The 25,575-nt window shown below is 37.5% G+C and overlaps 1 protein-coding gene across 5 annotated transcripts in view; it reads right to left on the minus strand.

Moving 5' to 3' along the window:
- Positions 1–25,575, minus strand: part of FOCAD (focadhesin) — a 329,244-nt gene that overhangs the window by 235,629 nt on the left and 68,040 nt on the right. For all 5 annotated transcript variants that reach the window (XM_053571667.1, XM_053571636.1, XM_053571657.1 and 2 more), the window contains one exon: positions 13,411–13,515. In XM_053571667.1, coding sequence (XP_053427642.1) covers positions 13,411–13,515 — 105 coding nt within the window. The remainder of the gene's footprint in view (positions 1–13,410; positions 13,516–25,575) is intronic.

Genomic DNA, 25,575 nt, shown 5'->3' on the forward strand with positions numbered 1-25,575 from the left:
AGTGTGGCATTCAGAACACCAAAACAAAACCTGGGTTATGGCTTAAAATTTCCATTACCCCTAAACCTGCCACTCAAGTCATTATAAGTAAGTTAACTATAACACTTTATTCATAATGATAGACAGGCCAACACACGGTCAACCTGGGCACTTGTAAAACCAAAGGTGACTGACAATAAGCTATACACATTTTGAAAAAAATAAATGCAAATGTGGCACATTATTATCCTCAATATTATTATTTATTTAAATGGTGACTGTACAGCATCATCAGAATTATCTACCATTATGTGGTCATGTCCACATCTCAGAAAAAAAATAGGAGTAGAGAGGGGAGATGCAATAGTTGGGGGGAAGCACTGAAAAAGAAAACCAAATTTACAAATGTAGAATATAAATGTCTTAACATAATAACTAAGAAAATGCCAGGAAGGCTATGTTAACCAGTGTGATGAAAATGTGTCAAATTATATGTAAAACCAGTGTCTGGTGCCCCATGATTGCATTAATGTACACAGCTATGATGAAGGAAGGAAGGAAGGGAGGGAGGGAGGGAGGGAGGGAGGGAGGGAGGGAGGGGAGAGAGAGAGAGAAGGAAGGAAGGAAGGGGTGAAAGAGAGAAGGAGAGGGGAAGGGAAGGGGAAGGGAAGGGGAAGGGAAGGGGAAGGGAAGGGAAGGGAAGGGAAGGGAGACAAGAACCAAAGAAAGACAAGAAAGACAGACAGGCAGACCAAATTTACATTCTGGCTGTGCAACAAATCGTGTGATCTCAGGCAAGAGAATTGACTTCTCTGGGCCAAAGTTAAGTACTTTCCAGAGTAAATGTTACATCATCCAAGCTATCCATTAGAACCCTGACCATAGCACTGCTCAGGACTAGCTACAGTAACAAACTCTGTAAGGCAAAAAAGCAGTAAAGATGGCAGCTCTTAACTATCAATAATTCTATCTCAAGCTTAAATGGCCCTAAAACCAATGTCTAATAAAATTTGAGGCTGCAAAAAAAAAGAGGTCTCTCTTTTCTATCTCAAAGAGATAAATCACCGTATATATTTTTTTATTCCGGAGAGAAGTAAAAGTGCTATGTCCAGAAAAAGCTCACAGAAATTTTTAAATCAGAATTTCCTAACTCCTGAGATATCCAATAGATTCTGCATTTTTCTTAAAAAAGAACAACATTGTTTCTAAAGACCAAAATCAATACAAACCAGGCAACCAGGTCACCCTTCACTGGCCTCTACGGCCTCTAATGTCTCCTTTACTGTGCAATTTTTTTTTCTTCCATAGATGAACCAATTTATTGTACATTCTTTGGCACTTCACCATTTCACAATTTGCAAATGTTTTAATTGCAACTTTAAGTAAAACACTCAACATTAATACCAAAAAAATACAGTACTATTATGATTACCATGAGGATAGGTTTCTTAAAACCTATTATAGCATAAGCAGCTTGAAAGCTGGGTCTATGTCTTCTTGATTTTTTTGTTTCCCTTTCAATGCCAAATGCATATCTACAATAAATGCAGTCATCACATACAGACCACTTTCCCTAAACCATCTCTTTAAGCTCTTAAAATGGTTCACTTATAGTGTCACAAATGAGAGAATAAACTGGATCATGGAAAACCAATTTAACACAGTCCCTCTAGCACACTGTCCCAAAGTCAACACTGTCCAGAAGAAAAAAAAGCACAGAGGAAACATACAGAGTTGGTAGCTAATTCTTCAAGTCTCCCTACTCTGGTGATATTATCAGCAACACAGAGCAGTGCATACAGGCACCACCTTAACGGAACGGAGTGGGAAGGAATGAAGAATAAATGCATGGTTCCACCAGACTAGCGCAGAGACAATGATAAAATATGTAAGTGGATTCACCTCTCCCAGTATAAATACATCAATCTTAATAGAAATGAGAGAGTAGAAAAATTAGTCTGGTGGTAGGCAAATCAGAAAGGAAAAGTTGGTCGTAACCTTTAGGTCACCTCAACCTTCTTGCTACATCTCTGAATATAGGAAAGCTATGATTTGATTTACATCGTCAATTCAGCGACAGACACAGATTGCCTTTCTGTGTGAGAAAACAATGCCTGCAGTCACCATGCATTTTCATGTATGCAGCTGTGACCCTGGCGCTTTCAGAAGCATAGCATAGCACTTACTACATCAAATATGTGTTTTAAAAGCATTTCTCTACCTGCTCTGAATTTTGATTTGAAAGTGCTGGTTAGGAGCTGAAAGAGATTTTCTTTTTCTCATCTTCGCAGATTTTAAGTCAAAAGATGCATAATAAAAAATTATTATGAAGCATCTACCATGAATATTACTATTAAAAATGAATCAAAGAGAAAAATTAGACAATAGTTGTAAATTGTTATATATGCTGTGGCAAAATATTAAGAAAAATGCATTTTTATCCTTTCTACACAAGCTTCTAGAAAAAGGCTTGGAGCAAAAGTAATTTCAATTTTGACATTTTTGACTGAATACATTTTTTTCCTTGAGTCTATAAGACAGAATATTAAGGGAGAGTATAAGATTCTTTGAAAATATACTTCATATTACAACAATTTTCCCCTTATACTGAACTTTTCCCAAGATCCCTATTTTGAGAGCCGGAGTTTTAATGCAAAGGTGTCTGTCAACATCAGAAGTCGGAGAACTATTTTAGGTACAAGGTAATAGTTCCAAAGTATAAGTACTAGGGTTCCAACGCCTTTCTTTTGTTGTTACATGCCATGATCAAAAAACAAAAGCAAATGAACAATAATAACAACAACAACAAAAAAAAAAAACTAGAGCCAAATAGGTTAATAAAGCCAAAATTACAACATTTTTTGGTCATAATGATATTTATCAGTAGATTACAATGCCAATTTTTAAATTAAGCATCTACATTTAGAAGAACCTATAAAGTGTTTTCTAGTGGCTACTGCTAAGGGGAAGATTGCACCATGCGTGTAGCTTATTCTTCAGGGCTCACTATAAACCCCAGGTGCAAGTCCCAGGTGATTAGAAGCATAAATTGTAAATGAAGACTTTCCTGGGTGAGAGAGAGAAAAGAGGAAATGAAAACAGAAAAGCAAGATGGAAAGAATCAAACTGCAAAGAGACAGATGGCCTTTAGAAAGTATTATTGGCCACGCTTCTCAATTACTGCCCTAGGTTCCTTTTTGTCCTTAACTCTGCTGGGCTTTTTCAGGAGTAGATCTGACACTGATACCATAATCTTCCCCATCTTCTTTCCCCTGATTTTTCTACAAAAATTTCCACAAGCCCTCTGAAATTATATGTAAAATTGAGTATATAACATGTGCACCTTTTCTAGGAGAAAGTCCAAAACTTAGATATAATTCTTAGAAAAGTCCTGACTACCTTCCAAAACAGAGCATGAGTAAATTAAACCCAAGTATATATAAGGTAATTTCTGTATTTGGGCCTTTGTTCTACTCCTGATTTCAACAACAACAACAACAACAAAAATACTATAAAGACCACTTTGCAAAGGTTATATATGACATGTCTTGCCCAAAATAGTGTTTCACTGAGTATTTAAGTCTGTAATTTCAGCAAAATAATATATATTGATGTATTCCACTAGTTCTAATCCCTTATGGCAGCTTGATTGTGTAATACAAATGATTATATAATGGTATAATGCTTACTTTATGCTAAAGAAAACCAAATATATATACACCTCAGGAGATCACTTTAGATAATATATTATTCTATTATTGAAATAATCAGTCCCCAAAAGCAAAATGCTCACTTTGACAACAAACCCATATGATAAAACCTGATAGTCCATTTTTTTTTTAAGACTTAGGGCAGCGGTTCTCAACCTGTGGATCGTGACCCACAGGAACTGTAGTAAAGAGCCGCGGCATTAGGAAGGTTGAGAACCACTGACTTAGAGGATTCTAAGCAATCTCATTAAGAAACAGTAAATGTAGGACCAGGCACAGTGGCTCATGCTCGTAATCCTAGCATTTTGCAAGGCAAGAGGATCACTTCAGGCCAGGAGTTTAAGACTAGCCTGAGCAACATGAAGAGACCCCATCTCTACAGAAAAATTAGGTGAGCATGGTGGTGCACACCTGTAGTCTCACCTACTTGGGAGGCTGAGGCAGGAGGATTGCTCAAGCAACGATGGCACCACCATACTCCTGCCTAGGTAACAGAGCAAGACCATGTCTCAAAAAAAAAAAAAAAAAAGTAGAAGAAAGAGAGAGAGAAAGAAAGAAAGAGTAAATGGAATCATGAAATTTACATAGAAAAGAAAAATCACTAAATAGCTACTGCCACTAATTGAATACCACAGTTTATAATGGGTGCAAAAATGTAGTTAGATAGTATAAACAATATATGACAGTACAAAGTGACTATAATCAACAAAAATAAAATATACTGTAATTTAAGTTACAATATACTTTAAAATAACTGAAAGAATGGAATTGGAATGTTCTAACACCAAGGGAAAAAAATAATGATAAATACCTGAGGTGACAGATAACCCAATGACCCTGATTTGATTAATTCACATTGTATATCTGTATCAATCATATGTACCCTATAAAGATATACAACCATTTTATACCCAAAATATTTTTTAATTAAAAGTTTTAAAAATAAAGATTTTCAGTAACTTACAAAAATAAGTTTACTTTCAGAATATATATAATAAGGCAAAAACACTAAAAATTAATTGGTCTTGGTAAGCATCAGAAAGATTCTAGGGTAAATAAAATGTAGCACAGCTATGCAACAGATAAAGAGGAATGAAGTACATGACACAAGATGAAACCTTGGAAACATCATGCTAAGTGAGAGAAGCCATGTGGTATGACTCCCTTTATACAAAATATCCAGAATAGGCAAATCCACAGACACAAATAGTAGTGTTTTCCAGGGTCTGGGGGTCAGGCTCTGGAAAATAATAGACATGAAGCTTCTTTTGGGATTGAAGTATACTCAAAATAGGTAATGGTTATAGTTACATGACGTTGATTAAAAACCACTGATTTGTACACTTTAAATGAGTGAACTTCGTGGCATGTAAATTGTATCTCAATAAAAAGCACTTAAAGATGTTCCAAACTTAATTCAGCCATTCACACATACTATTTTAAATTATTACTCTCTTTTCAATTTTAGAAAACTCATGTTATCATGTGAAGTATACAGCCAATATAACAGATGTATTAACTTGGAGTTAATTATACTCTGATTATATAAGAGAGACTATCTTCATTCTTATAAAACACTATTGAATGTAAATAGTCTACTCTCAAATTTTTAATTATATAGAGAGAATAATAAAGAGAATACAGCAAAGTTTAAAAATCGATGAATCTGACTGAAGGGTATATGGGAGACTTTTGTACTACCCTCGTAACTTCTCTGCAACTTTAAAATTACTTCAAAATAAAAAGTTAAGCAAAGTTCTCAAAGACTCTCCATTACTCTTTAAATAAAACCCAAAGTCTTTGCCATGGCCCTGTATATTCTAGCCTGTGCCCACCCCTCCTGAGCCTCTAAGAGGCCTCTCTCTCCCGTGGGCACTAAGGTCCAGCCACTCTGCCTCCTGTTAGTTCTTCAGGGTGCAAAGATCTTACACATGGCAGCAGCTGAGCACCTGCTCTCTCTCCACCTAACACGCTCTTCCCGCACTCTCCCTACATCTAACACGCTCTTCCTGAGCTCTACCTACATCTAACATGCTCTTCCTATCCCTACATCTAACACACTTTTCCCACACTTTCCCTAACAGGCTCTTCCCACTCTTTCCATATCTAACATGCTCTTCCCACACTCTCCCTATATCTAACACACTCTTCCTACACTCTCCCTACATCTAACACACTCTTCCTACGCTCTGCCTACATCTAACACACTCTTCCTACGCTCTCCCTACATCTAACACACTCTTCCTACGCTCTCCCTACATCTAACAAGCTCTTCCTACGCTCTCCCTACATCTAACACGCTCTTCCCACACTTTCCCTATCTAACAGGCTCTTCCCACTCTTTCTACATCTAACAGACTCTTCCCACACTCTCCCTACATCTAACACGCTCTTCCTGCACTCTTCCTACATCTAACACACTCTTCCTACGCTCTCCCTACATCTAACACACTCTTCCTACGCTCTCCCTACATCTAACACGCTCTTCCCACACTTTCCCTATCTAACAGGCTCTTCCCACTCTTTCTACATCTAACAGACTCTTCCCACACTCTCCCTACATCTAACACGCTCTTCCTGCACTCTTCCTACATCTAACACACTCTTCCTACGCTCTCCCTACATCTAACACCCTCTTCCCACACTCTCCCTACCAACATGCTCTTCCCACTCTTTCTACATCTAACACCCTCTTCCTGCACTCTCCCTACATCTAACACGCTCTCCCTACACTCTCCCTACATCTAACACCCTCTTCCCACACTCTCCCTACCAACATGCTCTTCCCACTCTTTCTACATCTAACACACTCTTCCTGCACTCTCCCTACATCTAACACGCTCTCCCTACACTCTCCCTACATCTAACACACTCTTCCCACACTCTCCCTACATCTAACATGCTCTTCCTGCACTCTCCCTACATTTAACACACTCTTCCTAAACTCTTCCTCCATCTAACACACTCTTCCTACGCTCTCCCTACATCTAACACGCTCTTCCCACACTTTCCCTATCTAACAGGCTCTTCCCACTCTTTCTACATCTAACAGACTCTTCCCACACTCTCCCTACATCTAACACGCTCTTCCTGCACTCTTCCTACATCTAACACACTCTTCCTACGCTCTCCCTACATCTAACACCCTCTTCCCACACTCTCCCTACCAACATGCTCTTCCCACTCTTTCTACATCTAACACACTCTTCCTGCACTCTCCCTACATCTAACACGCTCTCCCTACACTCTCCCTACATCTAACACACTCTTCCCACACTCTCCCTACATCTAACATGCTCTTCCTGCACTCTCCCTACATTTAACACACTCTTCCTAAACTCTTCCTCCATCTAACACACTCTTCCTACACTCTCCCTACGTCTAACACACTCTTCCTACACTCTCCCTACATCTAACACACTCTTCCTGCACTCCCCCTACATCTAACACACTCTTCCTACACTCTTCAAGTGGCTGGCTCCATGGAAGCCTTCCTGGCTCTTAGGAAAAGCTAGTTATCAAAATTGAAAATGGGGCTACGCTTTATAGCCATACCCCAAACTGGTCTTTGTGCACTGAACATGCTCTTCCCAAGCTCTCCCTATCTTGAGCTTTCTCCTGTTTTCTTTGTTTGATGACCCTGAGGGATGAATACATTTGCCCTCAGTGATAAAGAATCAGTATAAATTACAAAGTATCTTAGCCTTTAGGACACACATCTTTAAATTCCTAAAATTAACTCTTAGGAATTTAGTGTACCACTAAACAAACAGATTAACAAATACACACATAGAGCACATAAATATCTACTTAGGGTACAGCCATTCATTACTATTGGCCTAAATGCCCATCTCAGAATACACCATCTGCCAAAAACATTTAATATTCCCTTATTTCAGAAAGGACGGCTTGATGTTGATCAGACCAAACCTTCTCACAAACAAGATTCCTTAACATTTGATATTTGTGCATGTCAGCCACTGTCTGGCACATCAGAATGACACATGAATTCTGGAACAAGCAGTTACTGCTCATGAATTCACAGCTATTTCCTCACTTTAGCTAAAAGAAGAGAGATCTTAAAAAGACTGCCATAATATGAATATGCAGAGAAAAAATTAAAATCAAAAGCGCACGATAAAACTTCAGGGGTAAAAATGGCATATTACAAAGCAAAAGAGAAAATGAGCCTCTAACAATTTATTGTAAAAATTTATTCTTCCTTGCAACCAAAATACCAAATATTCTCTGCCCCATTTCCTGCATGATCAATGTAAGGAAATGGTTAAATGACTTAAATGTGTGTTTCAGCTAACCAAAAGAAAATTCAGAGCAAATAAAAAAGAGAAAAACAAAGAAAATTTGAACTAATGAATATCTTAGTAGTGTATTTTTTTAAATGTTAATTAGTGTATAAATAGTTCACAACTAGAAAAGGGCTTCTAAAATTCTTGAAAATAGTTAAATATCTAAACCAAAGGTCACAAACTTACTGTCCATGGATTAGATCCTGTGAGCAAATGTGTTTCATCTGCCTATCCCACATCTTAAAAAATTTGAATTCGTTGCCAGCAATTCGGTCAGATTTCACATAAAAATCTTATTTACATTGAAGTAACTGAAAGTCTGGCAACAATGAAGCCCCATTACCTCACTGCAACAATTGGCCAGCTGTTCTACCCCTTACCTGCCCATTGGAAATCACATAGGAACCTTTAGTAGAATACCAACACCAGAGGCTGACCTTCCAGTCATTCTGGGGAGAGCCCAGGCATCTTTATATTTTAAAGTTCCTCAGAGTGCTCTTATGTGCAGCCAGAGCTGAGACTCTCGTGGGCCTACACTTTTATACTTGGCGGCATATGCTCTTCAGTTAATCACAGCAGCCAAATGTACTGTGCTGTTCTTCTAGCTACTCTCAACCTCAAAGGTACTGATAGTTGCAGCCTCATTTAAATATCTTCAAATAATCTTGTATAAGCCACAAAGCAAAAAGAAAAAAAAAAACTGCTTAGGAAGGAGGGTCCAATTAAGGACAATGAACTTTATTAGCTATAGACTCTTGTCTCTAATCCAATGTTTCTCAAAGCACAGACCACAGACCACCTCATTCACGTCCCTTATTAAATTGCAGATTTCCAGGCCATGTTCCAGACGTACATAACAAAAGCCAAGATGAGCTCCTTATGCACAGTAAACTTGAAAAACCAGTTTCAGGTTCTAAGAGGATATTCAGGATTCTTTTCCCCTCCTGCTCCCACCACCACCCACCATCTGACCACGAGAAACACGAACATGGGAAGATTTCACTGAACAAATCACTGATTTCTCACATTCTCTCCCCTGCATCCACGCTTGGCTTCTCTCTTTGGGCGGCTTTTCCTTTGGAACTGCTCTTTGCTTCTGCTCTTGGGCTCTCTATTGTCTATGATTGACAAGGTAATACAAACTTGGTGCTTTGATGCTTAGGAACATACAGATCTCTAGTTTCCCAAATAGTGAACAGAGGGAAGGAGGTTTAATTAAGCCACCCAAGATCCCTTCCAGTCTATCCAAGGGGGTCCTTGCAGGTCCCACGTGGTGCTATCAAGCTCTCAAAGCCCAAAGCAATATTTTTCAAGCGTGATCCACAAATGACCGTCATATACTGAGCAACTGGATAAACAAGCTGATTCCTGAGTCTCACACAAAACCTCCTGCATGAACGAGAATCCGGGGCAAGTGGGATTGAGAGGGAGTGCTTTTAACAGGCTCCCCTGGTGGTTCTCATGCTAGAGTATCTTGAGAACCACTAAGCTCTAGGTACAACAAAAAGAAAACCTTCACTACAGCTTCTCCAGGAAATTCAAAGGGGCCAAGGGAAGCCATGGCTAACATCCCTGCTTCTCACATCCCTCCTCCCTCAACTCCCACACTGGCACAAATTAATTCAGTACAGACCCATTTAAGATAACCAAGTATTCTATACTGTAATGATTCAAATTAATCAACCATGAGGACAAACGGAAGTGAGAAATACTTAAACCCTAACTGTATACAAGCACACTCCTTAATACCATAAAAACACAGATTAGCTTCTTGCCCAGAAAGCTTATTTGTCATACTCCTTCTATTTTAAATTAATCCTACATCAAGTCGAGAGAACACCTCTCAGTGGAGTTCTAAGCTTCTCATAGCCTTTTAATGCTTTCATACACAGCTCATCAGTTGCCTCTCGAAGGCTGGATGATATTGCTAACCAACCTGTGGCAAAGAAGGCTTTAAAACAGCATGACAATTTTATGCTTGACTCAGGTAATCATAGCTCTCTTGAGGGGAATATGCTCTTCAGGCTCACCTCTCCTCTGTTTCTGCCATCCACAATCCCCCTTTTGAGGAAGTTAAGGCTCTTATACACTCGATTACACTCCACTGATTTATAGTGCCAAACAGCCATTCACAAAAGGGCTCTCCATAAACATTACCGGATTATGCCAACTCAAGTGATTGATTCTGGACCTCTTAATGTGCCACCTATCTATAAACAGTCCTTCTGCATCCAATTCTTTACAGCTCCTCAAGCTAGGCTGCCTATCCATACTTGCATCTATTGCCGTTTGAAAACAAGACTGCAGTTAGAAGAACCAACTGCAGGAGAAAAAGGATTACACACAAGAAACCAGGTAAAAACACTATAGACAGCTGAAGGTCCAGTAATTACACCCAATGAAGCCAATCCGTGTGAAAATAAGAGCAACCTGAATTCTTCTGCATGAAAGAAAACTTTTTACTATCATCTGAACTGGTGCTTCTTAAGCTTCAAGATGCCTATAAATAAACCTGGAAAATCTTACTAAAACGCAGGATATCATTCCAACAGTCTCAGATGGATTCCAAGATTCTGCATTCCTGACAAGCTCACCAGTACCACTAATGCTGTGCTGGCTCTGCTGCTCACTGTGCTGGGGCAATGCAGCATCAGCACCACCCAGGAGCTTGTTAGACAAGAATCGTGAGCCCACCCTACACCTAAGGAAAGAGAATCTGCAGTTCATGAGGTCCCCAGGTGATAAGTATGCACATCAGAGCAGCTGACGTGCCTTCTCGTAGTCATTGTGAATCAGAATCACCTGGGACCCTTTTCAAGCTGTTAGGCCTCACAGCAGAGGGTTTGATTCAATTGGTCTGGAGTATTTGATTGTTCTCATGTTTGTTTGTTTCTAAACACACCCAGGAGGTTCTAATGAGCAGCTAGCACGGTGAACCACTGAAAGTTGAAAATACCCCACCGAGTGTTAGGAAAATAAGCAGTGACTGCAAAGGGGTAAGGTCTTTCTTTCAGTGAAGATGAAGATGTTCTAAAATTAATTATGGTGATAGCTGCATAACTCTGAATACAGTAAAAGCTACTGAACCATACATTTTAAATAGGTCAATCATCCAGTGTGTGAATTATATCTCAATAAAACTATTATATTAAAAACTTAAACTTTAAAAAATAAATAAATAGGCTGGGCACAGTTACTCCTAGTGTTCCCAGCAGTTTGAAAGGCTGGGGCAGGAAGATGGCTTGAAGCCAGGAGTTCCAGACCAGCCTGGGCAACATAGTGAGACCTCCCCCACCTCTACAAAACAATTTTAAAAATTAGGCAGGTATGGTTGCTCGAACCTGCAGTCTAAGGAGGGAGAATTGCTAAAGTTCAAAGCTACAGTGAGATTGTACCACTGCACTACAGCCTAGGCAACAGAGTGAAACCCTACTTCCAAAATGAATAGTTTGATGGAGGGAGGGGGATCATACGGGTACATGTCAAATCTATTAAGCATAGAGTATAAATGTCTTAATACAATAATTAAGTAAATGACGTGAAGGCTATATTAATTAGTTTGATGTAAACATTCCAAATTGTATTTAAAATCAGCACATTGTACCCCATAAATGCATTAATGAATACATGATCTATGTGTTTATTACTTAATAAAAAAATAAATAAAATGAAATGAATAAATAAATAACCCCCACTGAACAACAATGAAATTGAATTATTTTTAATTCCTGAAGGCTGGCCCAAGAGTTTGAACTCCTTTTTAAAAATGAGGAAATAGATGTTTATCCAGAAATATTAAGATCTACTTAACTACTCTTCAGATTCAATTCTGATCAAGGAAGTGGATAAGGAAGAAACCTGAAAATAATACTTTGTATAACTAAGGGCACCACTTGGGCCAGGAGAGGTGGCTCACACCTGTAATCCTAGTACTCTGGGAGGCTGGAGGCCTGTGGATTGCCCTGTGCTTACAGGCTGAACAAGATCTAGACTCCTTCCTAAAAATAGCTGGGCCTTATGGCCTGTAGTCCCAGCTACTTGGGAGGCTGAGGCAAGAGAATCACCTAAGCCCAAGAGTTTGAGGTTGCTGTGAGCTGTGACACCACAGCACTCTACCAAGAGTGTCAAAGTGAGACTATGTCTTAAAAAAAAAAAAGGAAAGCAATAGAAATACACCTCGTAGATACCAATGGAAACCACTCTGTATTTTGCACAGACTCTCACCCACTTTTGACAGCTGTGCTATCAAATGCTCATAACTATAGATGCTGTAAGCCCAAGTCACGAGTACCTAGCTTGCTTTCCTTGTTGGATTGCCACAGCCCATGTAAGCTATCTTCCCCACAAGGACCAAAAGGATTTTTGGTATCACGGTCTCATTCTTTTGAAACAGACAACATTCTGCCTGCACCACTACACAGAGTTCCAGGACAACATCCACTGGCTACATGCATATTCTGGGTCCTCTGCTAACTGAGATCCCCTCTCTGAGGAAATGGCTTCCTAAGATATTCAAGGCATAAGGTAAGGTCAACCTTCATAAGGGAATATGATTCCCTCTCTTGCCCATAACTCCCCCATAAAATCCAGTGCATTCTACCATTATTGCCACTGTGTATATTTTATTTTTAAGACAATTCTACTTTTATACAGATGGCAAAGAAAAGGCAAATCAACACTTTTTTTTTTTTGAGAGTCTCGTTTTGTCACCCTAGGTATGGTGCTGTGGCATCATCATAGCTCACAGCAACCTCAAACTCTTGGGTGCAAGAGCTCCTCTCACCTCAGCCTCCCAAGAACCTGGGACTAAAAGTGCCTGCCACATCACTGGGTTAGTTTTTTAGTTTTTTAGTAGAGACAGGGTCTCACTCTTGCTCAAGCTGTCCTCTAACTCCTTGAACTTATGCAGGCAATCCACCTGCTTCAGCCTTCCAGAGTGCCAGGTTACAGGTGTGAGCCACAGTGCCTGGCACAAATCAACACTCTTAACTACTGACCCTTGTCTGGGTGATAACACTGGCAAAGGACAGTGTCCTGTTGCTTTTTATAGTAAGGAAGCTTACCCTCCTGCCTAATCTAAACCTCTCTTTTATTCAATCAACTCTTCTCCAATACTGGGAAGATGGTTACATATTCTACAGCAAAAAGAAACACCTGTATTTGGGGTAAAAGATGTTCAATTCTAAAGAAGCAACCTTGAAACCCAGATCAGTGATATACGCAGCATGTTGTCAATTCTATCTCAAGGCTCTCAGTCTTTGAAACATTAATTTTCTGAGAGGTCAAGACCCACACACATTGTGTGCATATTCTGCTGAATTAAGTAACTAATTTTTAATGAATTCTCATTTATCAGTTCATAATTTAATAAGCAGTTAACTTCAGAAGAAATCAGAAAGAGAGAAAAGACTTACCTAATAGTATATATGTCCTGAATACTCTTCTCCCCACCTTGTCCTTCCTTAAGAGCTTGCATTTGTAATAGTTTCATAATGGCTTTTATCAAACCATGTGTATTTCTGTAAAGAAATATTAAGACTGCATTCAATGTTATAGATGTAAATATTCTAATCAAGTGCTTAATCATACCTACCTTTTTTAAATAATTGAACACTTGCCACCCACACTAAACAGTAGCCACCCACAGGCACCCAAATCATTCTACAGCACAGTAAGACCCACTCAATACATTTAAAGGAGGAGAAATGGAGCCAAAGAACCAAACCACCAACCAATCACCTGCCTACACACTCTTGAGGGAAAATCAAGCAGGGAAAAACAAAAATTAGCCCGCATAATTTCAAGCAGTCACCACATCAGTTACCCATATTGAGTGACCAAGTCTTTCATTTATAAATACTAGCAGACTATGAAAAATAAACTAGACAAATAAAATGGATCCACTACTTAAAAAGGCAGACCAGAGGGGGTAGCGCCTCTGGCTCAAAGGAGTAGGGCACTGACCCCATATACCGGAGGTGGTGGGTTCAAACCCAGCCCCGGCCAAAAACTACAAAAAAAAAAAAGTGGACCAGAGAAAACCAATCAGAGCAAGCAACCTCCATTAAAGCAGAGTAATAGAAGAGGTAAGAGCACTTTTAAATTTTCTCCTTATTTTCTGTAAGAGATAAAATGATAATATATCAGAAAGACAAATAGCCTGCCCTTTTAAAATAAAGATCACCATAGAAAATACAAAGAAATCTTAGAAACAAAAAAAGATGATTTGTTAAATGAAAAAGTATTTTTTAATCATGTTTGTTAATATTTATTAATAATAAGCATCTGGTTAAGTGCTTAACAGGTAGTATTTAAAATTCAGAACATAAAAGGTTAGAAATTCCCATTAACTTTATTTTTAGGTTAGAACAAGACTTCATCTTAATTAAACATCATTTGGGTCATTTTTGTGGGAAGTTACTAAGTGTATTTTTTTATGGCATTTAAATTTTGCCAACTAACAGAAGATTTAGCCACACTGTAGACCTACACTGTTCAGTACAATAGTCAATAGCCACATATGGCTACTAAGCACAGGTAATATGGCTAATCTAAATTGAGATGTTCTTTAAGTGCAAAATATAGAAGATGTCAAAAAAGTATATACATTTTTATAAAGGAAAAACTGTATTAAAATTATAATATTCAATATATACTGATAACATTTGTTTTCTTGTATATTAAATCTTATATGTCTTGTAATTACAGAAGTCAAATGTGACGTATTAATGTTTTAATACCGATTTTTCTTTTCTTAAAATGTGTATACATTTTTTGCACCCTCTGTATATGCTCAATTTAAAAGACTTAGTATATAAAAAAAGAATAAAAAATACCATATAAAGTTTTACGCATTGATTACATGTTGAAATAATGTTTTTATATATCAGCTGACATAAAATGCACTATTAGAATTAACATCATCTGTTTCTTTTTACTTTTTCAGTGTGGCTACTAGAAAATTTTGCATTACATATGTGGCTTGTGTCTGTGCCTCTTGTTAATTTTTATTCCATAGCACTGCTGTAGACACTTGTACAGTTTAGTTCCTAAGTAGATCATTTGGGAAATATTGGGATTTCTCTTGCAGTTAAAATATTTTCCACAATCTACAATGTTATCCTTTTATTACCATACAGTATTGACTCATAGATGAATCTTTTAAGAAAAGTTTGTTTACTGCATGGATCCTCTAGTGAAGACAGAGGTCTCGACACTGCATGAAACTTTTCCCATAAAGATCTCTTTCCCATGTGTGTTCTCTGGTGGATGTCAAAACAAGATTCAGCTTTGCTCACATCCCCTATATTGGTATTGTGTCAATGCTAGGTTACTTTACTTTGACCAACAAAATGGCCAGTTAATCTCATTGCAACTAAATAAAAATTAAAATGAAATTTTTTTTAGACTGGAATGAACTGTAAATTATCTAAGGAAGCTCTGGTTAAATGGCATCTCCTTGCATAATGGAGGTATTGCCATGTTTTCTTCCTTTGGGACTGCTCAGATTCTTCTTTGAAACTCCTCTCTTGATACTCTGTGTTTCTAGACTCCTCACCCTCTAAATTTTAGGAAGAAGCTATCTCAACATCCAAACTTCTAAAAATAAACTCCTTCATTACAATGCTTCACTCTCCTATTACAGGAGCAGAACCCTTCTGTAACTGAAGATCCTGGACTATCGGGGATGTTATTTTCCAATATATCCTCCAGTTCCTTATAACTCTTCACAACACATTCTTTTACAAAGAACTGAAGATCCTTTGACACAAAAGTCATAACTGCTCTACCACTAATTTATCTAAATGTCTGGCCTCACTCACAGGGAAGAGCTTACAGTCCCTCAAAACTTCCATGACTCCTCCAAATATGAGAATTCTCTCTTCCTTTTTTTTTTTTTAGTGGAAAATATTTTTTTTTTATTGTTAAATCATAGCTGTGTACATTAGTGCAATCAAGGGATACAATGTGCTGGTTTCATATACAATCTGAAATATTCTCATCAAACTGTTCAATGTAGCCTTCATGGCATTTTCGTTACTCTATGTAGGCATTTGTATTCTGCATTTAGTAAGTTTCACCTGTACCCATTCTAAGATGCACCGTAGGTGTGGCCCCACCTATTACTCTCCCTCCACCATGACCTCCCCCCTCCCTTCCCCTTCCTTGGCCCTTTCCCCATAGTCTTGTGCTATACTTGGGTTATAGCCTTCATGTGAAAGCTATAATTTAGCTTCATAGTAGGGCTGAGTACATTGGATACTTTTTCTTCCACTCCTGAGATACTTTGCTAAGAAGAATATGTTCCAGTTCCATCCATGTAAACCTGAAAGAGGTAAAGTCTCCATCTTTCTTTAAGGCTGCATAATATTCCATGGTATACATGTACCACAATTTGCTAGTCCATTCGTGGGTCGATGGGCACTTGGGTTTTTTCCATGACTTAGCAATTATTTATTGGGCTGCAAAAAACATTCTGGTACAGATGTCTTAGTTATATTGTGATTTTTGGTCTTCTGGGTATTAACCTAGTAAAGGAATTATAAGATTGAATGGCAGGTCTATTTTTAGGTCTCTAAGTATTCTCCAAACATCCTTCCAGAAGGAATGCTTTAGTGTGCAGTGTAGAAGTGTGCCCTTTTCTCCACATCCACACCAACATCTTTGGTTTTGGGATTTTGTTATGTGGGCTACTCTTACTGGGGTTAGGTGATATCTCAAAGTAGTTTTGATTTGCATTTCTCTGATGATTAAGAATTCTCTAAAGCACTGGTTCTCAACCTTCCTAATGCCATGGCCCTTTAATACAGTTCCTGTGGGTCACGACCCACAGGTTGAGAACCACTGCTCTAAAGCAACTCACCAGGTCTCAGAGATAGTGTCCTGCCTTTTGAAAGACAGTTTCTGTAGATGATAACAACCCCCTTCAGCTCTGACCCAGGCCTGTGCCCAGCTGTTATATGAAACTATGAAATCTGAGATGTCACAGTCACTGATTGAGAGAGCAGTTCCAAGATTCCAGTATCTGACAAAGAACTATCATGGGGACCTGCATTGGCTGGTCATAGTGAAAGTCACTACATGTTCAGAATCCTTCATATCTTCAATGTTTACGCAACTGAAAGTCAGATCTAAAATCTGATTTAACCTAAAATTACTCTACTTACAAGTGTATAGAGCTGAAGAAAACCCAGGCCTAGTAACTCCTAGTAACCGCATAAGACCCATTCCTAAGCCTAATGATTAGTTGAAATGGTACCTATCTTAAATTATCAGTATTTATTGAATTTTTGACTAAACTTCTTCCAAGAAACATAGTTCATTAAATAATACTGTTTTTCATGTGCAGCTATGGTGGTGATCCTCACATAATAATTTATTTGTCATATGACTAGAGTTCTAGATAGAAATAAAAATAATTTGTCATATGACTAGAGTTCTAGATAGTTTGTTGTTTTGTTTTGTTTTTTTTTTAGGTCTATAGTTTTTAAGCAATTTCAGTTTCCCACCTTTTCATGAAAGCAGTAGAACCTAAAAGAAAAGCATAAACATCACATTTACATTTAATTGCAAGGGGATTCACAGAACCACTGATGCTAATAAATAAACTCCAGTTTGTTCAACTTATTTTTGTTGTTGTTGCAGTTTGGCCGGGGCCAGGTTCAAACTCACCACCAGGTACATGGAGTGGCGCCCTACTCACTGAGCCATAAGTGCTGCCCCAGTTTTTTTTAACTTTAAGATAAGTCTCACTGGGTCTTATTTGCAGATACAGACTTTCATTATGTGGATAATGGGGTCCATGCTCTATATTAAGCAAAAGTAACATGACTAGATTATAATTTTTGAAAGATTATAGCATCAGTAAAATCATATATAGGTCTATTCAAATAGGAACTGTCACAGCCCACTGCTGCCACCACTTGTCAGGGCCCGGGACAGGTCTCAGGTCTGGCTTAACTAGGTTCTGGCCGCGGACTGCTAAGCTACCTTGCTCAGGAACAATTTCTCTTAGGTGCTTGAGGGCTTTACTTTAGCTGACCAGAGAGAGAGATAGTCTTTGAGAAAGTAAAGCAGTCTTTTTTTTTTTTTTTGCAGTTTTTGGCCGGGGGTGGGTTTGAACCTGCCACCTCGGCATATGGGGCTGACGGCCTACTCCTTTGAGCCACAGGCACTGCCCAGAGTAAAGCAGTCTTAGAATAAATAGATCTTAGTCTTTTGCAGAGCTTAGTGATCTTCAGCAGAATGATGCTGTGCTGGCGGTCTGCAGGCAGGAGAGGAGACAGAGTCGGAGTCAGAGTAAGCGGGTCCATGATAGAATGTGCATGTTTCCCACTGCCTTCTCCTCCAGCCTAATAGAAGGCTGATCTCGTGCCTCAACACCACAGGTGTAGAGACTGCCAATTCACCAATGCCCTCATCACACGAGCTCTCATGCTTTTTAGGAGAGCTAAATCCCTCTCCATGCCCTTTTCACCAAGGTGTTCCATTATTGAGCTATACAGGTATTTCTTATAACTCACTCCTCCTAGCCATAGGCTATATGGGCTACTACAAGGAACACATTTACCTTTATTTATTTCAAGTGGGTTGAAGGAGATGCTTCCTGCTTTTTATTTAAACCTCTACTTTAATTCTAATTTGCTAGGGAATCTTGGGCAAGCCACTTAACACCTATAAATATCAACATATTCATCAGTATAATCAAAAATCATGGTAAAAAGCCCACCTCTTGTGTTGTTTTGAACAATAACTAATAATATGTAGGTCAGTAAAGTACATGATTATTTTTTCAAAAGGATGTGATAATCTAACACAACTATAACATAAAGATAATAATGTTCTTTCCTCTTTATAGATAAGAATGTGTAAGCACAGATATCAGAGTTAATAAGTGAAGAAGCCTAGAATCTGCCTAAAACCCACTGCAAACCAACCCTAACTCCTAAAAATCCCTAGTATTACATCTCTCATTACAAAACCTGCTATTCTTGTTTTAAAGCCTTTGTTACTCTGCAACTGAGATCTACTCTAGCAAAATTAAAAATATTGTTGAATTATGTATAATTTCAAAAAGAGCCTATAATAATTTGAATTGTACTGAGAACCAAAATAGTGAATCGGTAGAAAACATAATCACTGAAGAAGCAAAAGCCAAGGAAAGGATAGAAGGAAATTTCAATGTACTGAAGTCTATAAATTGAAATCTGCCAAGTACTAGGCAAGATTTCTGGAAAAATTAATTACTGATGATTATCAAATAAAAAGGTAAAAAGAAAATCCTATGACCTCTTATATTTTATAAAACAAAATGTACAAAATGATAAATATAAGACTGACATCATTTCTAACTTGCCATAAGAATTCTCACCTATAAAACAGAACAAAGCAATGCATATGGAATTATATGGGAAAGGATTATAAAACTCAGTAAATCTAAATCCCTCCCCCCAAAAATCTTAATGTATGATGACAAAGGAAATATTTTCAGACATAGTACTCTGAATATTTTTCTTACATAAGTTCCCTAGCTAGAAGAGAATGCACACTGATTGTACAAACTTGTAAACATACTAAAAGCCAGTGAATTATACACTTTAAAAAAGAGTGATTAAATAATATGTGAATTATATTAAAATAATATGTTATTTTGTTTTTAAAGATAAAACAAGGAGGCAGAGCAAAATAGTGGACTAGAAATACATCTTTGACAGCCACTTCTGTTGAGACCAGAGATAAAGGATTTCAGCCAACCCTGGCTGGAGTGTCCTGCCAAGAAACATCACTCTAGGAGCACAGGGAAGCAGGAGGGGACTCTAGGAGCTCATTGCTCTAGGAGCAATGACCTAATGGAGCAATGGAAAACTACCACAGAAGGTAAATAACAATGACCCCAAAGAATGGAAACACTGCTGGAGGATATCATAAATGAAAATTTCTCAAATATCATCAAAGATTCTAACACACCCCTTTCAGAGGAATCTTGAACCCAGGTCATCTCAACACAAACAGAGCATCTTGAAGACACTTGTAATGAACCTGCCCAAAGTCAAGACAAAAGAGAAAATTCTGATAGCAGCAAAAAGCAAGCACCAATTGAACTACAGGGGTAGATCCAACGGAGTGACAGTGGACTTTACAGCTAAAATTTCTCAAGACAGAAGAGAATGGTCATCTACCTTTAACCTTCTTTAAAAAAGAAAACAATGACTTTCAGTCCAGAATTCCGTATCCTACTAAACTAAGCTTCAAAATCAATGGAGAAATCAAGTATTTTAATGACATGCAAACATTGAGGGAAATTTGCCACAACCAGACCAGCTATATAAAAAATAGCTAGACCTATTCTCCACACTGAACATCACAATAGACGACCAGCAAAGTAAACACCCAGAAAATAAAGGACAAAACCTAGCTTCTTCCATAATGGCACAAAGGATAAAAATAAGCAACAGACTTTCACAAAATGAGATGAATAGAACTCCACCACACTTGTCAATTCTCTCAATAACTGTTAATGGCTTGAATATCTTGTTGAAGAGGGACAGACTGGCTGACTGGATAAAGAAGCACAAGGCATCTATATGTTGTTTTCAGGAAACACAACTAACCATGTAGGACAAAACAAGACTCAAGGTGAAGAAACGGAAAACAATATATCAGAAGAAAGGAAGGACATCAATCTTAATTTCTGATATAAGTGGATTTAAAGCAACTGAAGTTAAGAAAGGCAAAAATGGCCACCTCATACTGCTCAAGGTAACAATAAAACAAGAAAACATTTCAATTCTAAATATTATGCACCCAACTTAAAGACACCCAGATTTATGAAAAAGACCTTAATTGATCTGAGCAATATAATATCCTATAACATGATAATAGCAGGAGACTTTAACATTCCTCTGACAAAACAAGATAGATCCTCTAAACAGAAACTAAACAAAAAATAAAGAACTTAAATGGGACCCTAAACAACTGGACTTAATAGACATATGCAGAACACACCATCCCAAACCTAAGGAATATACATTCTTCTCAACAGCCCATGGAACACAGCCAAACATAGATCATATTCTAAGATACAAATCAAACCTTAACCAAATTAAAAGAATTGAAATTATATTTTTGTATCTTTTCAGAACACAAGGCAATAAAGGTAGAACTCAACTCCAACAAAAAATTTAATCCCCAAAGGCATAGAAACTAAACAACCCTATGGAGAATGACATTTGGTTCAAGGAGAAAATTATTAAATTCTTTGAACATAACAACAATGAACCTACAAGCTACCAAAACCTGTGGGGTACTGCAAAAGTAGACCTAAGAAGGAATTTATAGTATTAGATGCCTACATCCAAAAAAAAGAAAGAGAGCACATCAATGACCTAATGAAGCATCTCAAGGAAGAAGAAAAAAAAAAAAAGCAATCCAATTCTAAACTTAGCAGAAGAAAAGAAATAACAAAAATTAAATCAGAAATAAATGAAATTGAAAATGAAAGAATCATTAAGAAAATAAAACAAAAAGTCCATCTTTGAAATAAATAAATAAATAAATAAGGCTTTGGCCAGATTAACTAGAAACAGAGAAGTAAAACCTCTAATAACCTCAGTCAGAAATGAAAAAGGGGAAACAAGAGATATCACAGAGATACAAGAGATTATCTCTAACTACTACAAGAAACTCTATGCCCAGTAATTTGACCATATGCAGGAAATGGATGAATACTTGAAATCACACCATCTCCCTAGAATTAAAAAGGAAGAAACTGATCTCTTGAACAGGCCAATATCAGACCAATATCTTCTGAGATTGAAGAATAATAAAAAGGCTTCCAACAAAAAAAAAAGCCCTGGAATAGATGGCTTCACACCAGAGTTCTATCAAACCTTCACATAAGTGCTTGTACCTATACTGCAGAATCTATTCCAAAACATTGAGAAGAAAGGAACCTTCCCCAACACATTCTATGAAGAAAATATCACCCTGACACCAAAACTAGGAAAGGACTCAACTAAGAAGGAGAACTACAGACCATTTTCGCTAATGAATATTGATGCAAAATACTAAACAAAGTCTTAGACAACAGATCACAGCTACACATTAAAAAAATTATACATCATGATAAAGTAGGATTCATCCCAAGGATGCAAGATTGGTTTAACATACACAAATTCATAAATGTAACTTATCACATCAATAGAAGCAAAAACAGACCATATGATCCTCTCAATAGATGTAGAAAAAGCATTTCATAAAATTCAGCATCCTTTTATAACAAGAACACTTAAGAAAATAGGCATAGGTGATTTCTTAAACTGATTCAAGTCATCTATGACAAACCCACAGCTAATATCATACTGAATGAAGTAAAACTGAAAGCTTTTCCACTTAGAACTAGAATCAATTAAGAATGCCCCCTATCACCACCCTCTATTTAACATAGTGCTAGAAGTTATAGCCAATGCAATCAGACAAGAGAAGGATATAAAGGACATCCAAATAGGGGGGAGAGGAGGTCAAACTCTTGCTCTTTGCTGTGATATGATATTATACTTAGAGAACCCCAGAGACTCAACCACAAGACTCCTAGAAATGATGAAGAAATATAGTAATGTCTCGGGGTAAAAGATCAACATCCATCATTAGCATTTGTATACACCAGCCAAGTTGAAAAGCAAATCAAAGACACAATTCCTTTCACACTAGCTTCAAAGCAAATGAAATACCAAGGAATATACCTAACAAAAGAGGTGAAGGATCTGAACAAAGAGATTTGAAAAAAACCTAAGAAAAGAAATAGCAGAAGACATTAACAAATGGAATCAACATTGTTAAAATGTCTATACTTCCCAAAGCCATCTATACATTCCATACAATCCCCATTAAAATACAAACATCACACTTTGAAGAACTGGAAAAACTAGTACTTCATTTTGTATGGAACTAGAAAAAACCTCATATAGCCAAGGCAATTCTTAGTAATAAAAACAAAGCCAGAGGCATCACCCTACCAGACTTTAGATTATATTATAAGTCCACGGTGATCAAAACAGCATGGTATTGGCAGAAAAATAGATTATGTGGAACATAATAGAAAACCCAGAGATAAACCAATCTCTACTTGCCTTCTAATCTTTGATAAATCAAACAAAACCATACAGTACAGACAAGAATCCCTATTAAATAAATGGTGCTGGGAGAACTAGATAAATACATGTAAAAGGCTGAAATTGTACCCACACCCTTCACGACCTACAAAAATTGATTCAGGATGGATAAAAGATTTAAATCTAAGACAATAAATGACTGAAGTCCTAAATGAAAACATGGGAAAAACTCTTGAGGATGTCAGCCTGGGGAAAGATTTTATGAAGAAGACTTCAGTGAAATCCCAACAACAAAAATAAACAAATGAGACTTACTTAAACTGAAAAGTTTCTGTACAGCTAAAGACATAACAATTAAAGCAAATAGACAAACTTCAGAATGGGAAAAAATACTTTCATGTTACAATCTGGCAAAGGCTTAATAACTAGAATCTTTAGGGAACTCAAATTAATCAACAAAAAAGAGCAAACAATCCCATCTATCACCAGGCTAGAGATATGAACAGAACCTTCTCCAAGGAAGACAGACAAATGGCTAACAAACATGTGGAAAGAAGTTCATTGTTCCTAATGAGCAAAGAAATGGAAATCAGACCCTGAGAGATCCCCTAACCCCAGTGAGAAGAGCCCAACATCCCAAAGTCACAAAGCTGCAGAAGCTGGAGCAGATGTGGGGGAGATAAGGGAGCACTTTTATACTGTTGGTGGGACTGCAAATTAATACAGCCACTATGGAAAGAAATATGGACAATCCTCAACTCAAATTAGACCTCCTTCTTGATCCCATAATCCCATTACTGGGCATCTACCCAGAATTAAAAAAAATCATTTTATCATAAAGACAATTACACCAGATTGTTTATCATACCTCAATTTACAATCACCAAGATGTGGAAACAACTAAATGCCCATCAACCCAGGAATGGATTAATAAACTGTGGTATGTGTATGCCATGGAATATTATTTAGCCATAAAAAAGATAGAGACTTTACATCTTTTGTATTAACCTGGGGTTGAAACACATTCTTCCTAGTAAAGTATCACAAGAATGGAAAAGCAAGTAACCCAGATACTCAATACTAATATGAAGCCAACAGACAATTTAACATATGCCCACATATGAGAAAAATTCAATTCAATTCACACTGGGGGTAGGGGGAATAAGGAAGAGGGAAGAAGGATAGAGGCAGGGGTATGGGAGTGCTCCCACTTAATGGGTACAATGTAAGGATACAGGCACAGGATTACTCACGCCTGTAATCCTAGCATGCTGGGAGGCTGAGGCACATGTTTGCTTGAGCTCACAAATTCAAGACCAGTCTGAGCAAGAGTGAGACCCTGTCTCTAAGAAACAGCCAGGTGTTGTGGTAGGCACCCATAGTACCAGCTACTCAGGAAACTGAGGCAAGTAAATCACTTGAGCCCAAAGTGTTTGAGGTTGCTGTGAGCTTGATGCCACAGCACTCTACCCAAGGTGACAAAATGTGAAACTCTGTCTCAAAAAAAAAAAAAAAAAAAACAATGTAAGGATATATGGCACACTCCTAGATGTGGGATACAACAACAAGAAGGACTCTACCTAACAAATGTAAGTATTGTAACCTAGTTGTTTATACCCCCACATTAACCTGAAAAAAATATATAAAAAAAAAAAAATTGAAGATATAAAGTATAGATAGGCTACAAAATATAGGGAGGCTACAAAGAACTTACAGTCATATCTCAGATGTGGCCATAAAGATTAAAGCAATTTTTATCTGTGAAGAGAAAATGAGAAAAAGAAAAACCTATAACTAAAACTCCTGACCATTTCAGCAAAATCGGTAGGCAGGTTTTTCAATAGGGAGAAAACATAAAGGTAAAGATCAGAGATAGTCCATGATGAAATGTTTACAATATATTTGATAAATAAAGGGTTAATATCCAGAATAACAGAAAAGCAATAAGATAAAGCAGATCATAGAATAGAAAAATAAGCAGAGAATACAGCTATGCAAATCCCAGAAGAATAAGACTAATAATAGTCAGCAGATGAAGAAATAAGCACTTTTTGTGTGGAGAATACATTGGTTCAGCCTTTATGGAGAACAACCTGGCGATATCTATAAAATTTTAAATAAACATACTCTTGTTCCTATAAATTCTGCTTCTAAGAACCCATCCTACAGAAACACTCTTACCTATATGCAAAGAAGATATTACACTATACTCATTATTTTTTAAATGAAAGGGAAAAAATATGTACTTATCAATAGGGAAATGGCTAAAATACGACACCTCTGCACTATAGAATACTCTGCAGCTGTTGACAAGGATGTAAACAGGTTTATACATGTAACATGTAAGGAGTCCATCACGCATTATGTGGGAAAAGTGTAAGTTTTTGAATAAAATTTATATGAATGGAATAACTTATTTTAAAACACTTGGTATGCATGTGCACATAAATGCTTTTTTATAGGTCTAGA

The sequence above is a fragment of the Nycticebus coucang genome, chromosome 2 (assembly GCF_027406575.1).
Source record: "Nycticebus coucang isolate mNycCou1 chromosome 2, mNycCou1.pri, whole genome shotgun sequence".
Lineage (NCBI taxonomy): Eukaryota > Metazoa > Chordata > Mammalia > Primates > Lorisidae > Nycticebus > Nycticebus coucang.